The sequence below is a fragment of the Meles meles genome, chromosome 2 (assembly GCF_922984935.1).
Source record: "Meles meles chromosome 2, mMelMel3.1 paternal haplotype, whole genome shotgun sequence".
Lineage (NCBI taxonomy): Eukaryota > Metazoa > Chordata > Mammalia > Carnivora > Mustelidae > Meles > Meles meles.
In genome coordinates, this window is record NC_060067.1 from 109,904,502 (window position 1) to 109,919,767 (window position 15,266).

The 15,266-nt window shown below is 39.2% G+C and overlaps 1 protein-coding gene across 1 annotated transcript in view; it reads right to left on the bottom strand.

Annotated features, from left to right (window-relative positions):
* Positions 1-11,834: 11,834 nt before the first annotated feature.
* LOC123931091 (microsomal triglyceride transfer protein) overlaps positions 11,835-15,266 on the bottom strand; it is a 46,966-nt gene continuing 43,534 nt past the window's right edge. The window contains exons 17-18 of the mRNA XM_045987845.1: positions 14,703-14,873; positions 11,835-13,192 (exon numbers count right to left, since the gene is read on the bottom strand). Of these exons, the coding sequence (XP_045843801.1) occupies positions 13,021-13,192; positions 14,703-14,873 (343 nt within the window). The 3' untranslated portion in view covers positions 11,835-13,020. The remainder of the gene's footprint in view (positions 13,193-14,702; positions 14,874-15,266) is intronic.

Consider the following 15,266-nt stretch of genomic DNA (forward strand, 5'->3'; position numbering starts at 1 on the left):
TTCAGCCTGCCCTCTCCAGGGGCTGCTTGGGCTTCCTCAAAACATGGTGGCTGAGTTCCAATAATGAGTATCTCAACAGACAGTAGCAGAAGTTGCCAGTTCTCAAGGCCTAAATTTACATAGTGACATGGCATCACTTTCTCCATATTCCATTCGACAGGCAAATACAGAACCCAGATTCAATGGGATAGAACACTGATCTCACCTTCCTCGACAGGAAAAGTGTCAAATAATTTGGGGACATGTTTTAAGACCAGCATCCTCATTAAGGTGTGTTTTTAAGCAGACACTTTCTTTTAAAGGAATTTTAAAGTTGGTTCTCAGGTTAGTATCGGCTCAGTCAAAGATTCTAGAAAAAATCTAGAGTAAGAGTAGCCTATACAAGGTTTAGTGAGCGTGATTTTTCTGTGTGTGCTCAGTATATGTCGGAGTCTCATATGGCAGAAATCACTGTTGCATTTCTAGTGTGGAGGGAATCAACATCCTTTAGGAATGAATGAATGCCTACTGAATGCCAGGTGTTATGATTCATGAAAAGGTTAGGATTTCAGGAAGCCTTTAAATATGGTGAGAATGCCTGATATGCTGATGAAACCATCTAGTCTAAGCCTTGTCAAAGGCATGGAGAATGAAAGAGGAAACTGACTAACAGCCACAAAGAAGAGATCCATGACAATGACCCAGCATGGGGCAAGCAGGGAGCAGAGGGCTAGGTTTGAAGAGAATCAGGAAAACCAGAGCAATAGCAGGAGACCAAAAGTGAAGGAATTGTGTAGTTGTCCAGGGGGAATGGAGCTACAAAAGAGATAGTATACCTACACTGAAGGGGATAGGGAGAGGCAGCCTGGACAAAGTCCTTTGATAGAAAGCTTATCCAATAGAAGTGGTGAGAAAAGGTAGGGGTACCTGGGTGGCTCAGTGGGTTAAAGCCTCTGCCTTCAGCTCAGGTCATGATCCCAGGGTCCTGGGATCGGGCCCCACATCGGGCTCTCTGCTCAGCAGGGAGCCTGCTTCCTCCTCCTCTCTCTCTCTCTGCCTGCCTCTCTGCCTACTTGTGATCTCTATCTATCAAATAAATAAATAAAATCTTTAAAAAAAAAGGTAGTCATCAAAAACATAGCCAAAACTAGTATTTCTCTCTGCCCCTTGAAGTTACAACCTTGATCAACAGATTGTCCCTTAAGTGTCATCTCCCCTGCATGGTTATGTATTTCAGTATAATCAGATACAGAACAAGAACAGGTTTTATTACATACATGTGTATATGCATGCACAAACACACACTAGAAATAGAGTGTTGCAGAATAAAATTATTGGATTACACATATTATTATAATGTGAGAATTATAAGGAGATACTATGTATTACCTCTAGCCTGAGGTAATAGAATTATTAACTGCTACAATATGCATCTCCACTGCAGTGTTTCCGCTTCTAAAAAATTCAAATTCACTGCTTTACAGGTTGCTCAAAAATACTCAAACCATTTATTGGAACACATTCTAGTTATAAAAATAAAGCATGTTCTTTGAAGGAAATTTAGAAAATGTTAGAATATTCTAGAAACTAGTTAGGAAAATTTGTAATCACCCAGATGTACCCACTACACAAATAGCGCCCTAGAAATAAATACTTGTAAGTATTTGTGATACTTTACATGCTATTTTATGGTCTACTTTTTTGCTTCATGGAATTATAAACTGACCTCCTTATCTTTCTATATTCTTAGATGACTAATTCTTAACAGCTGTATCTTACTTCCTCATATGGCTGTATCATGTCATGTTTAATCAATTTTATATTTTTAAGTACTTAGTTTTTAGTTTGGGGCTACAAAAATGATGCTTCAATGAACACCATTGAACACAAATTTTTCCAAGCATCTCTGACTATTTCCTTGAGATAAAGTCCAAGCCCTGTAAGTGGAATTACTAAATAAAAAGGCCATGAATATTGTTAAAACTTGCGACACATGGGATTTTGAGATGTTTTCCTACCTCTTATATTCCCCCCAAACATACACTCATGCTCTCTTGAAACTTCGTATTTAAGTATTTGTGTAAAATTATCCTAAATATGAGGGGTGAGAGGCTCCTAATGATTTGCTGAAATACATTTTCATTGTAGAAACGACAAACTCTCACACACACACAGTTTACAAACATTAGGAGAGATCAATGTTTTACTTGATGTTAAGTCTCTTCCTCTTTCTCTAGAGCAAGGATCTCAAAGAGTAGCCCCCATACTGACAGTATGGGCTTCAGACAGCAGACATCACCTGTTCTCAATGCAAATCCTCTGCCTACCTCGGCCAGGTGAACCTGAAATGGGCAGGGGCGGGCAGCATCCGTGTTTTAAGAAGCCCTCCAGGAGAATCTAATGCACGCCATTTTGAGAACCACTGCTCTGGACTCCAGTTCACCAACAACCACAGGCTGACACTGGAAGGAAGCAAGAAGGTTGATGCCGCTGAGAAGAGAGCTCTGCTTTTAGCATACCAGTTCCCAGTGAAATACTTCCTTCAAGAGCTTCATTTTCCTCAATGATTTTTTTTTTCTAGCAGAGCCAATGGACACATGCTTCAAGGCTTTTGTGAATATTTTAAGAAGATTGTGCTTCAGAAATATTGCTTTCCTTCTTTTTTGGCAAAGTTAATCTAGCCTTTATTTCTTTTTCCTTTGTTTTTTGTGTTGTTGCTGTTTTTGAGGAGAGTGTAAGAGCACTTGGCCATGATGAAAGGGGAGAAAATTGATCTGTTCCGGAGGATCTGACTGAAACAGATGTACGTTGAATAGCTCTTTGGCTATCCTGAAAGCAGTCTGAACATCCTGAAAGTTACAAATGCACTGACGTCCATAGGGAACACCTCAGTACTTACTGACCATCACACACTCTGTGGAGGATACTAAGGACTATCTACATAGTCCTGAGCTTGAGAAGCTCATACTGTATTTGGGAAAATAATATATTTACATAATGAAAGCAATTTTTTAGTAACATGAGACAGTGAAGAAGGGTAGTCACTCATGTCGGTATGGTTAATTCCCAAGTGGGTGGTGTATGTAATAAGCATACCTGGGAAGCAGGTGTCCCAGCAGCTGGCAGCCTCCATGCGCAGGAAACGTGGTAGGAGCTGGGCTTGCTAAGATCCCTTTGGGCAGAAGGCAGAGGGAAAAATGAGAGCAGAGGAACTGAAATAGTTGAATGCTGGTGTGTTCAGAGTGTGCACACTAAAGGAACAGGAGGCATATTGTTCATGATGAGTAGCACATATGAGGCCGCAATGAAATGTTGACCTGCGTGTGGAGGGGAGTGGATTTCCAGGTTTAGGGACTCAGACTGGACCCCAGGTAGTTAGCAGAGTACAGTAGATACACACTTGAACTCTAGAGGGAGACTCCTGACTTAAATCCTGGCTCTGCTCTTTACCAGCTGTGAGGTCTTAGACCTGTCACTGAGTCTTTCTGTGCTCTATGCCCCAAGGGTGGATGATAATAGTTCCTACTTTATATGGTTGTTATAAGAATGAAATGATCGGATACCTATGAAGTGCCTAGAACTATCTATGGCACCTAATAGGTGCACCTAACGTAAAACATTTGGTAAGTCATAAAGGGAGAGGGAGACTTTGGTTAGGCATAAACAATTTCAATTTTTAGAAAATTGTCTACTTATCCAATAAATTTTTCGTATTCATGTCCCCCTTGGTTTTCTTAAAGGGCTAATGTCTTCTGAGAAATATATTAGAATACCACTGCTAGGCATGTCTTCATATCTCAATAATCTGAAAGATCCATCTCACACATCTTATGCCATGACTGTGGTTACGTGGTTAATCTTCAGGCGAACTAAATGTGAGAAGCATAGAAAAAAAGTGGGGCTAGGTACCCCAAAGTAGAATGGTGACTCACTTCTACTAACAAAAGGAATTGGATAATTTATTCTTTTAAGTTTTCGTATAAATTCCAGTTAGTTAACATACAGTGTAGTATTAGTTTCAGGTGTACCATATAATAATTCAGCACTTCCATACATCACCCTGTGCTCATCAGAGCAAGTACCCTCCTTAATCCCCGTCACCTATTTCCCCCATCCCCAATTTACCTCCTTTCTAGTAAACATCAGTTTGTTCTCCACAGTTAAGAGTGTCTCTCAGTTCGGCTCTCACTGTTTTTCTTCCCCCTTTGCTTGTTTGTTTTGTTTCTTAAATTCCACATATGAACGAAATCATACAGTATATTTCTTTCTCTGACTGACTTATTTCGCTTAGCAGAATACTCTCTAGCTCATCCATGTCATTACAAATGGCACGATTTCATTCTTTTTTAAGGCTGAGTAATATTCCTGTGTGTGTGTGTGTGTGTCTGTCTGTGTACCACTTCTTTATCCATTCATCAATCAATGGACCCTTGGGCTATTTCCATAACTTGGTTATTGTAGATAATGTTGCTATAAATATCAGGGTGTGTGTATCTCTTTGAATTGGTATTTTTGTATCCTTTGGGTAAATACCTAGTAGTGTGATTGCTGGATGGTAGGAGAGTTCCATTTTTAACTTTTGAAGAAACTCCATACTGTTTTCCAGAGTGTCTTCACCAGTTTGCATTCCCACCAACAGTGCAAGAGAGTTCCCCTTCCTCCGCATCCTTGCCAACACCTGTTGTTTCTTGTGTTGTTGATTTTATCCATTTTGACAGGTGTAAGGTAGTATATCATGGTAGTTTTGATTTGCATTTCCCTGATGATAAATGATGTTGAGCATCTTTTCATGTGTCTGTTAGCCATCTGTATGTCTTCTTTGGAAAAATGTCTATACATGTCTTTTGCCCATTTTTAATTGTATTATTCATTTTGGGGGTGTTGGGCTATATTAATTTTGGGAGGGCTATTAATATTTATATATTTTGGACACTAACTCTGTATCAGGTATGTCATTTGCAAATATCTTCTTCTATTCCATAAGTTGCCTTTTTGTTTTGTTGATTGTTTCCTTCACTGTCCAGAAGCTTTTTATTTTGAGGTAGTCCTAATATTTATTTTTGCTTTTCTTTTTGTTTCCCTTGCTTCAAGAGACATATCTAGAAAAAGTTGCTTTGTTTGATATCACAGAAGTTATTGTCAGGAATCAGGTAGTTTAAACCTAGATAGAACCTATTCTGGAGAGAATACATCCAAACTTTTTTTAATTGAAGTATAGTTAACATACAGTGTCATATTAGTTTTAGGTGTACAATATAGTGATTCAACAATTCTATACATCACTCAGTGCTCATTACAACAGGTGAACTCTTAATCCCCTTCACCTAGTTCAGCCATCCCCTCACCCACCAACCCTCTGGTAATGACCAGTTTGTTCTCTTTATTTAAAATCTGTTTCTTTGCTTGTCTCTTTTTCCTTTGGTCATTTGTTTTGTTTCTTAAATTTCACATATGGGTGAAATCGCATGGTATTTGTCTTTCTCTGACTTATTTCACTTGATATTATACTCTCTTGATCCACCCATGTTGTTGCTAATGGCAAGATTCTTTTTTATGGCTAAGTAATATTCCTATATATACACATATATGACATATATGATTTATATATATATACACGTGTGTGTACACACACTCACACATATATATCTCACACCTCCTTTATCCATGGACACTTGGGTTGCTTCCCTACCTTGGCTATTGTAAACAATGCTACAGTAAAAAAAGAGGTGCATGAATCTTTTTAAATTAGTGTTTTCATTTTCTTCGGGTAGGTACCCAGTAGTATATGGCAATTCTATTTTTAATTTTTTGAGGAACCCCCACACTGTTTTCCACAGTGGCTGTGCCAATTTGCATTCCCACCAACAGGGCAGGAGGGTTCCTTTTTCTCCACATCCTCACCAGCACTTCTTATTTCTTTTTTATTCAAACCATTCTATTTTTTTTAAAGATTTATTTATTTATTTGACAGACAGAGATCACAAGCAGGCAGAGAGGCAGGCAGAGAGAGAGGGGGAAGCAGGCCTCCTGCTGAGCAGAGAGCCTGACCTGGGGCTCCATCCCAGGAGCCGAAGGCAGAGGCTTTAACCCACTGAGCCACCCAGGCGCCCCAAACCATTCTGACAGGGGTAAAGTGGTATCTCATTGTGGTTTTGATTTGCATTTCTCTGATGATTAGTGATGATAAGCATCTTTTCATTTGCATGGTAAAGGAAACCATAAACAAAATGACAAGGCAACCTACTGAATGGGAGCAGGTATTTGCAAATGACATATCCAATAAGGGGTTAGTATCCAAAATATATAAAGAATTTATACAACTCAACACCAAAAAGCCCCAAATAATCCAATTTAAAAATGGGCAGAAGACCTGAATGACATCTTTCCAAAGAAGACAAGCACATGACCAAGAGAGAACAAACTTTTACATGTAATCCTAGAAGATTATGGCAGGAATCTTTCTAGTTAAAATAGAAGGATGAAAATAGCTTACAGGTTTTATGTGATGTTCCAAGTCAACTGTGAATAAATTAAACTTTTATTAATAGGCGGGTAGCAAATGATTACAAATTCATTGTAGATTAGCTGTAATCCCATGATGGAAGGTAAATGATGAACTAATGTACCACCAATGATGGACTCGTTATTGATCTAAATTTTTATATTCCTTTATAATCTCGTCAATTAGAATATGGAGTTACACAGTAGGTTCTCTGAGAGCGAGAATTGTTTACACTCTCTGCACACTCAAACTGAAGGTACATAGAACACGCTTCACTTTGGGGTTTCAGATATCGTGGATAGTAAAGGAATCTGATACACAGCCAAAGGAAGAGGCCAATTCTGATTGACTAGTGGCTGGGATAGAAGTAAAGATATCATGTAGCTCAGCTCAAATTTAACCTCCTTGGTCTTTCTTCACCTCATCTTTCTTTCCTTTAAGCTCTCTTATGATATTGAACACATTTCTTTCACAGCATTTATACTACTGTGCTAAAACTATTTTGAGCCATATTAATTCCTCACCTCACTGATTTTCTTGAGGTAAGGCAACATATTTTACTTTTTTTTTCTAACCTAGTACATTTCTTGATCCAAATAGACCCACCATGTTGTATAAGATGATGGATTAAATCAATGAATAAATTATATAGAAGGAATTATCATATAAACTTGGGCTGGAATTTTTCCCATTCTTCCTTCCAAACCCCTCTCTATGCCTTACACCATTATAGATTGTGTGGACCAATAGGCACTCTTGCCTATGGGTGGTTTCAGCCAGTGGGTACCACCGACAGGAGATCAGAGGGAGAAAAGAAAGTGAGGTCACAGTGTTTGCTCCCCTGGTTCCTTCTGGGGGAATGTGGTGAGGGCTGCTTGTGCTCCTTAATTTGAAACCATAGCTCCATATAGTTAATGTTCTCTGGGCTCCAGTGATTACTCTCTCCCTTGACCTTTCAGGCTCCCTATTGTTATGAGCCTCAGGGTGCTACACCATCCATTGTGGCTTCCCTTCATCCTGCTCCGATCTTTGTAACATTTATTGAACTCGTCTCAGATTTACCCACTTTGGATGTGCCATCCCTCTCACACAGCGACTCTGTGCCTGCATGGTCCCTAACAAAGAAAGAGAACCTGATAGTGGGGGGTGGGGTGAGTAAGAATAGACAGAAGCTTAGACACAGTACATTCTGTTCAAGTTCCTGAAGAAGGATGAGGACTGAGCTGAGATGCAGTCTTCTTCCCAGTGTTTTCTTCCCTCTCAAAATGCTATCCATCTCATTTATGATGTGGAGTCCTCTTACTGTTTTCCCCAAGAACTCTACTGGAACTTGTTTATTTTATGGCTGAATTTTAGATCCATTCTATGTTTTCTCAAGAAATACTTACTCTTTCTTCTTGGTAATGATCAGTCACACAGAACAAAAGCAAAGCAATTTGGTAAAGAAAGAATCAGTGAAATCTGAAGTCAGCTTGGGCATGTAGAGAAATGGGTAAAAGTCACGTTGTCATAAAATATGAAAATGATTTTTGTAATGTGAAACTAGTGATTTCATGATAAGCAAATAAGCAAACCTGGTAATCTTCCTGATCATCCATGATGCTCATGGGTGAAAATACAGAAAATAGATTCACTCTATGGAGTCAGAATATAAAATGTTGCTTTATTCAGGAGTTCTATAGGACCACATATTAAAAGTTAATATTAGGGAATACTTACTAAGTGCTTGCTACATGCCAGGCACTAGCCCATTACCTTAACTTCATCCTTCCAACAGCCTATGAGTGGCTGCTCATTTTACAGATGCAGAAGCTGAGAGGCTGGGAGGTTTGTAGAGCAGGAGCACGTGGAAAAGGTGAGACTGCAGGTGTGCAGGAGTATCTTACTCCAAATTGCCCTCACTGCTGTACTGCCCTACTTCCTGCCTTTCTGCATGCTCCATACAAGAGGTTTAGATATCCAAACCGTACTGCTCTAAACCCCGAGATTTAGAGGACCACTGTGCTCCCCAACTAGTTGCAAGCTAAAGGCAAAATAAAGTACCAACGAACCTCGTTGCTAACAAATAGGATCAAAGCTGATTGTTAAGTGAGAACATTGCTCACCACCTCTCTAATATTAAAAACAACATTAATGAGAGTAGAAAACATTTATCAAATGCTACTATATGCTGGGCACATTCATTATCTCAGCTTAAAATAACCCAGTGAAACAGAGATTATCATACCCACGTTAGAGATGACGATCGAGTCACATGCCCAGGATCATTCAAACAGCAGGCGGTGGAACTAGACTTCCAAACCGGGCCTCCTGTCTCACTCCGTGCCATCCCCACGGATCTTTAGTTAACAACTAAACTGATGAAGAGTAGTGAAGCTTCTTCAGCTGATCTGAATCTGGAAGATTCTTGATGCCAGGATAGATGTTTCCTCCTCCCCATATTTAGGGAGGGCATATAGACTATTTAAATCCTTTAAGCTTTCAAATAAGATTTTATGAATTTTCAAATATGTTACTTAGTGAAAACAGAATCAGAGCCGTTCCCAGATGATGCGAGCCTGCCTTTTATGTTCTGTGATCATGACTGTTTGCCTGACATTACTCCTCATCACGGTCTTTACCGGCACTGTCCTCTTGACTATGACTATTCTCACCACCCTTATTCAGTGGTGTCCTAGAGATTCTAGCCAATCTAGCTGTAAGATTAGATTAAAGAAATTCAGATTGGAAAGGCAGAACTAGAATGATCTCTGTCTCCAGACGGCATGATCTTTTACATAGAAAGTCCTAAGTACCTATCAAAATTAGTAAGTTCAGTAGGGTTGCAGGACTCATGATCAACATATAAAAACACTTGCAACAAACAATTTAGACTTGAAAGTAAATTTGAAATTTGAAAATAATTTCATTTATAATAGCATCAAAAGGAATAAACATGTGGGATAATTTTAACAAAAGAAGTGTAAAACTTAGACCCTGAAAGCCATAAAACACTGTTGAAAGAAATTAAAGAACATTTAAGTAAGTAGAAAGATGCTCCGTGTTCATGCATTTAAATTTAAAGTGGCAATATTCCTAAAACTGATACAAGTTCAACACAAGCCCTATCAGATTCCTAGCTAGCTTCCTAGCTAGCTTTGTAGAAGTTGACTGGCTGATCCTAAAATCCATATGGAAACTCAAGGGACTCACAACAGCCAAAACAATCTTGAAAAAGAACAAAGGAGGTAAACTCACAATTCCCAATTTCAAAACTTACCACAAAGCAACAGTAATGAAGAGAGTGTGGTATTGGCATAAAGATAGACATACAGATTAATGGAATAAAACTGACATCCAAAAGTGATTATTTATAGTCAATCGATTTTAAGAAGGGAACTAAAAACAATTTAATGGGAAAGAATTAGCTTCCAACCAGTGCTGCTGGGACAACTGGATAGCCATATACAAAGGAATAAATTTGGACCTGCTACTATACACAATGTATACAAATTAACTCAAAATGGAACAAATACCTAAATTTAAAGCTAAAACTGTAATACTCTTCATGGAGGAAAGGTTGGTTGGCAAAGAAATTAGAGGTCTCTAAGTATACAAGGACTCCTGGTACTGTCAGAGACAGAGACACAAGACCCACAGAGAAAGGGCACTGGCTCTAGAATTTTGTAATACAGCTTAAAGCCTTATAGTTGCTGTCCCACATTGGCCATTTTCATAACTACTGTCTGGCTTCTTCTAGCAGCAAATTTTTAAAAACCAAAATGATCTGGAAAATATAGTATAAATATAGGATTCACAAAGTCAGAGAGCAGGTTTTGGAAAAGACCACTTATATTTGAATCCCGGTTTTACCATTATTTAGCTGAGAAAATGTCTTCTGTGGGGTGAATTGTCTAAATGTCTTCTATGCCCTAGTTTCTCCATTAAATTGTAGTGGCCAGTTCAGTAACCACTAGCCCCATAGAGCTAACAAACACTTGAAATGGGGCTAATCCAAATTGAGATATGCTACAGTGTATGCAAATTATACAGCACGACTCAAAGATCTATTCCTCCCCCCAAAATATCCCATTAATACTTTTTATATTTATTACATGTTGATATAACATTTAACATATATTGGATTAAAACTTATTATTAAAATTCATTCCACTGGTTTCTGCTTATTTTTTTAAAGTCACTGCTTGAAAGTTAAAAGTGCTTCTGTGGCTCGCCTAATAGTTCTATTGGACAGCAATGATCTATAACATGGAAATAATAATGCTACCTACTCAATATAGTTATGGTGAGAATTAAATAATTTAATATATATACGATGTTTAAAATACCTGCCACATAACAAGCACTAAATAAGTGTTAGCTTTAAAGATATTTCTGAAGGCGCCCAGGTTCAGAGAAGCAGGGAACAACTTGTTGTGCACAGAGATCTAATGAGATACAGGGATGACAGTGGGCCCTCCACAGGAGAAATGCAGCCAGACTAAATCCTTCAGGTTTGCAGGAAGAAGCTGACAGGGCAGAGGACTCATGTCCAAGGGTTGTGCGTTTGCCCAGTAGACACCTTTGCTGAGGACAAAGCTGTCTGGACACTGATGTTTGAAACAGTGAATTGGTGAGAATTAGAGACAGCAAGCGAGGCTTATAGTGGTATTTCTGGCCACAGTACGTCATTTCAAAATATGGATTATCACTCTAGTCCTCTTAGACTTCTACCTTGTTCATCCAGAAAGGAGTCAGCGTTTGTCCTATGCTTCAGGTTTCTTTTCTCTCTGGAGCAAGTTAGAGTTGGTCAGTGCTCTCCATTCTCCAAAAGGGCGACCGTGTTTGATGGAGCCAGGCAGATACTGATGTCCAGGACACCACACACATCACTCTTGAGTCAATTACTATTTTGCATTTTACAGAAGCAGTTGTGGTGTGTTAAGCATCACCTGACTGAGGCTCCTTGGCCCATGACGTCTTTGGCTTAGTGCCCAAGGTCAACTTGCTTTTGCTGTATGTACCATGAATGTCTTTACAGAAGGCTTCTCCCAAGACCAATGCCACCACCCATGACACATGGCCCCTTCCAGTTTTTGATTCCTGTCTTTCTTCTCATAACACCACAATGAAGGTGCCAGTCCAGAGCCTTATGGAAACTGGAATTAGAGCTCGTTTTCAAGTTTGCAAGTACTGACAAGGTTCTGACTGTTGGTAATCTGTGGCTCATATCCACAGGGCTCTGACTTCCTATTAGAGAATCAGTCCTGTCCTATAGAGTGTCAGAGGCTTACTGTGTATGTGTCTGAGCTCAGAAAGTGGAAGAAAGAGATAAATATGGTGTTCAAAGTAATGGAAGACAAAGACAACTCAATAGGATGTCCATGTATTTATTTCATCACACATCATTTAAAATTTACAACCAGTGGTGGACTAGCTAAACTTCCATTGCATGTGTGTATGTGTGTGTGTTTAATGGACAAATGAGCACCTGTTACCTGTTTTGAGTTTATCACTAGCAACACATACATCTTGTTTATTAATAGGTATTTGAAAACGTTTAACATGGCTCTTTTAACTTGTACAAATAAAGACAACCTTTTCTTGAGTTCATATTTTAGAAGTCCGAATCCATCAGGTTCTTAAAGCAGTAGTAAATTCTCTTGGCCATTCTGGGTTTTGTACAGACTGTAGTCAAACAGACTAGAACTTCCACCACAAAACACTTGAATGAAAGAAAAACTAATGAACGTAAGAAAATGTCCCTTATAAAGGACAGTGTCCCACATTGCAGTCTTAAAGAGACACAGCACAAATAAAATCAAATGGAGTTTTTGAAGTTCGTATTTCTAACTCGTACTGCTAAGTCCAATATCCTTGCAGGGCAGAAAGCAGAGGGCAAAATGGCATTCTTCTAGCAATGTGACCATGTGGTCAGTGGAAAGATGATGCTGTGTTTGAATTCTGTGTGCCTTCTACCTCAGTGCTTAGTAAAACTAATGACAAAGAGATAAATATCCACCCTTGAAGCTGTGACAAAAGTCTTTATAAAGTCTTATCGCCTCCCCCAACTTCCCCTCAAAAAAAAAGGTCGGTTTTGTTTGTTTGTTTGGTTTGGGTTTTTTCCCCTGATTAGGCAAGATATTTGGTAGAAATAAGCATGTGTAAGGTCCTATAGAGGACTTCATAAACATTGACTGAAAATCGTTGAAACAAAGTTGGGTTCTCCTGAGGGTATGTGTGTTTTGTTTGGTGTTTTACAGACAATTGTTTCTCCTCGGAATAACACTCTGACCACTGTACCAAATGGGATGGACAGAGGTGCCAGAACACTAGGAATGTAGCTGGAAGTGTCACATACGTTGGCTCAAAATGACACTATCAGTACTACATGGAATTGGGCCCATATTTAATCATTTGAGGTTTTTCAGAGCTTTTTACAAAAATCTTAAATACAGGTAAATATGTAAACACTGTGCTCTCAGAGAGCAAGTATATAGGCATGTCACATCATATCCCTTCTCAGAAGACAGATCCAAGTGAAACCTTACCAATCAGTCTCAAAACCAACCACCAGAACTACTCTCAGGCTCAGGGGCAAACACCACCTTGCACATGTCAGAGTTCTCTTGGTGGAGCGGGAATTCAGATCCCGCTATGAGGCTTTCTTTTCTTCTTCGAGAGACGTAACCTCTGCCTGTGGACAGCCTTTCATACTTGGTCTCAAATTGCCTGCATAACGACAGCAACAATAATAGAATTACACACATATTAAAGGGACCCCACACCCCTCTGAGCCAAGCTACAGAGCGTGTGCACTTGAAGCTTATATTTCAAAGCAATTTGAGAAAGGATGGGAGTGCCAAAGACTACCAGCTTCCATTCCCATGAATGGGGTGATTGTTTTCTTCCCATTTCTTTCTACACCGACAGATATACTTTGAATGCCTGGAATATGGGAGTCCTGCCATATATTTTTCTAGAATGAAGGACCAAATTCCTCTCAGCTTTTTGGAGATGCTGTTAAGCTTTGCAGGCCTTGCTATGTCTCCCACCCCTCATTCCAGGAGCCCCACCTTGGGAGCACTCCCCTTTTGAGTAAGTAGCAAGTCCAACTGGATGTAGGCTGAGAATGCGGACAGGCAAACATTTCTAGAGCTCTGGGCCAAGTGGAATGTGGAATGAAACCAGTTAGTCGTGAGCCTGGCTTGGTGGTCACTGTATTTCGATCACTGGAAGGTTGTTTTTTTTTTTTTTCTAATTCATTAATGGTGATTTATTCTAAATATAAACTAATATAAGGCAACAGCTTTTATTCTGTAAAAATATAACCTATTCATATTTGTACTGATATCATTTATACATTCCTCATATGAGTCATGTAATATCAGCACTATAAAGAAGGTGCTCAACTCTGGTCTACTTACTGAAGGAGATGATGTAAGATATGCTTGCTATTTTAAATATCCAGTTGCCTTCATGGTTAATAATGTGTGTCGGGAAGACCTCTAGAACTACAGAAGAGTTGATGCTAACCAAAGCTTCTATTTCCATGTGATAGTATTGTTATAAACAACCGTTATAAGATTCAAAGGACACAGTGTAAATGAGAAGCTGTAGGGTAAAAGAGGTGATAGGAAGCTTCATGAACAATCAGGCGTTTGGTATTTGAGACTCTAAGAATTCTACTGAAAGCATTTTTTTTTTCAATTCCAGGTCCCAAACTCTCAAGCTTAACCCCAAACTTAAACAAGACCAAGTTCCTGTTGTATGATTACCTAAGAATTATGAATTAATTTGAACTCTTTAACCAGAGTAAATGATTGCCAAGTATTTTGTTTTGAATTTTTGGTCTAGGAGACAGCTGTGAAGTTAGCTGTGTGTGTTAGTTAGTGTGTGTTATTTGTGAAGATAGGAAGTACACGTCCACTATTTTTGCTGAAACTACGTGGCAACTCTTAGGGTAATTCAAATCCCTTTGTTACCTTGAAAAAATAATTTTTGGACCAGAATACAATATTATCCCCAGAATCAAATTAATTAGTCCTCATATTTTCTTGGTATCCTAGAAACTGATTTTTAAACCTTATTAATTATTCTTTTATTTATTTAAAGGAAATTTATGTTTCACTGTATTTTTACCATTTTCTTTCAATTTCTGAAACTAAATGTTCAAAATTGGGTGTGTGTTCCTGGAGAACTGGAGACTGCCCAGGAACATTCCACGAGCACTGCCTCTTACCTGAATGGAGCTCCATCCTTGTCCATCTGCATGCAAACCAAGAATGGGTACTGAGAAAACTGCACCGTGGAGATAAACTCGAGGCCTGCTTCTGTTTCTGCACTGATTTCCAGGCCAGCTTTCACAAAAGAGGAGTCAACGGTGATGCTGCCAACTATTGCCAGAGCCACCCTAAAGATTTAGGCCAAAAAAACCCTGTTACTATCACATTTAACTGATCTGCAATCTGGACCAATAGCTCTAATTTCACAGGGTCTGAACTCGCAACTGGATGGAAACATATAAAGGACTACTGTAAGACCTAAGTGCACTCAGAGTTCTGGTAGGAATCAGGGCCTGGTTAGTCCTCTGGATGAGGTAGTGAAGGTCTGCCCTTCCCCTGCACTCGCCCATGGCCTTCAATTCCAAATGTCAGAATGAAGGGTCGAGCAGGCACTACTGTGTGACACCAAGGGCCAAAGGGAAAACGTGCCTGGAACCTGATCCTTTCAAGTCAGAAATAACTGAGCTAGCTTGAAAAAAAGTCTAAACTCACAAAGACAGCTGACATTCACAATTTTCTTG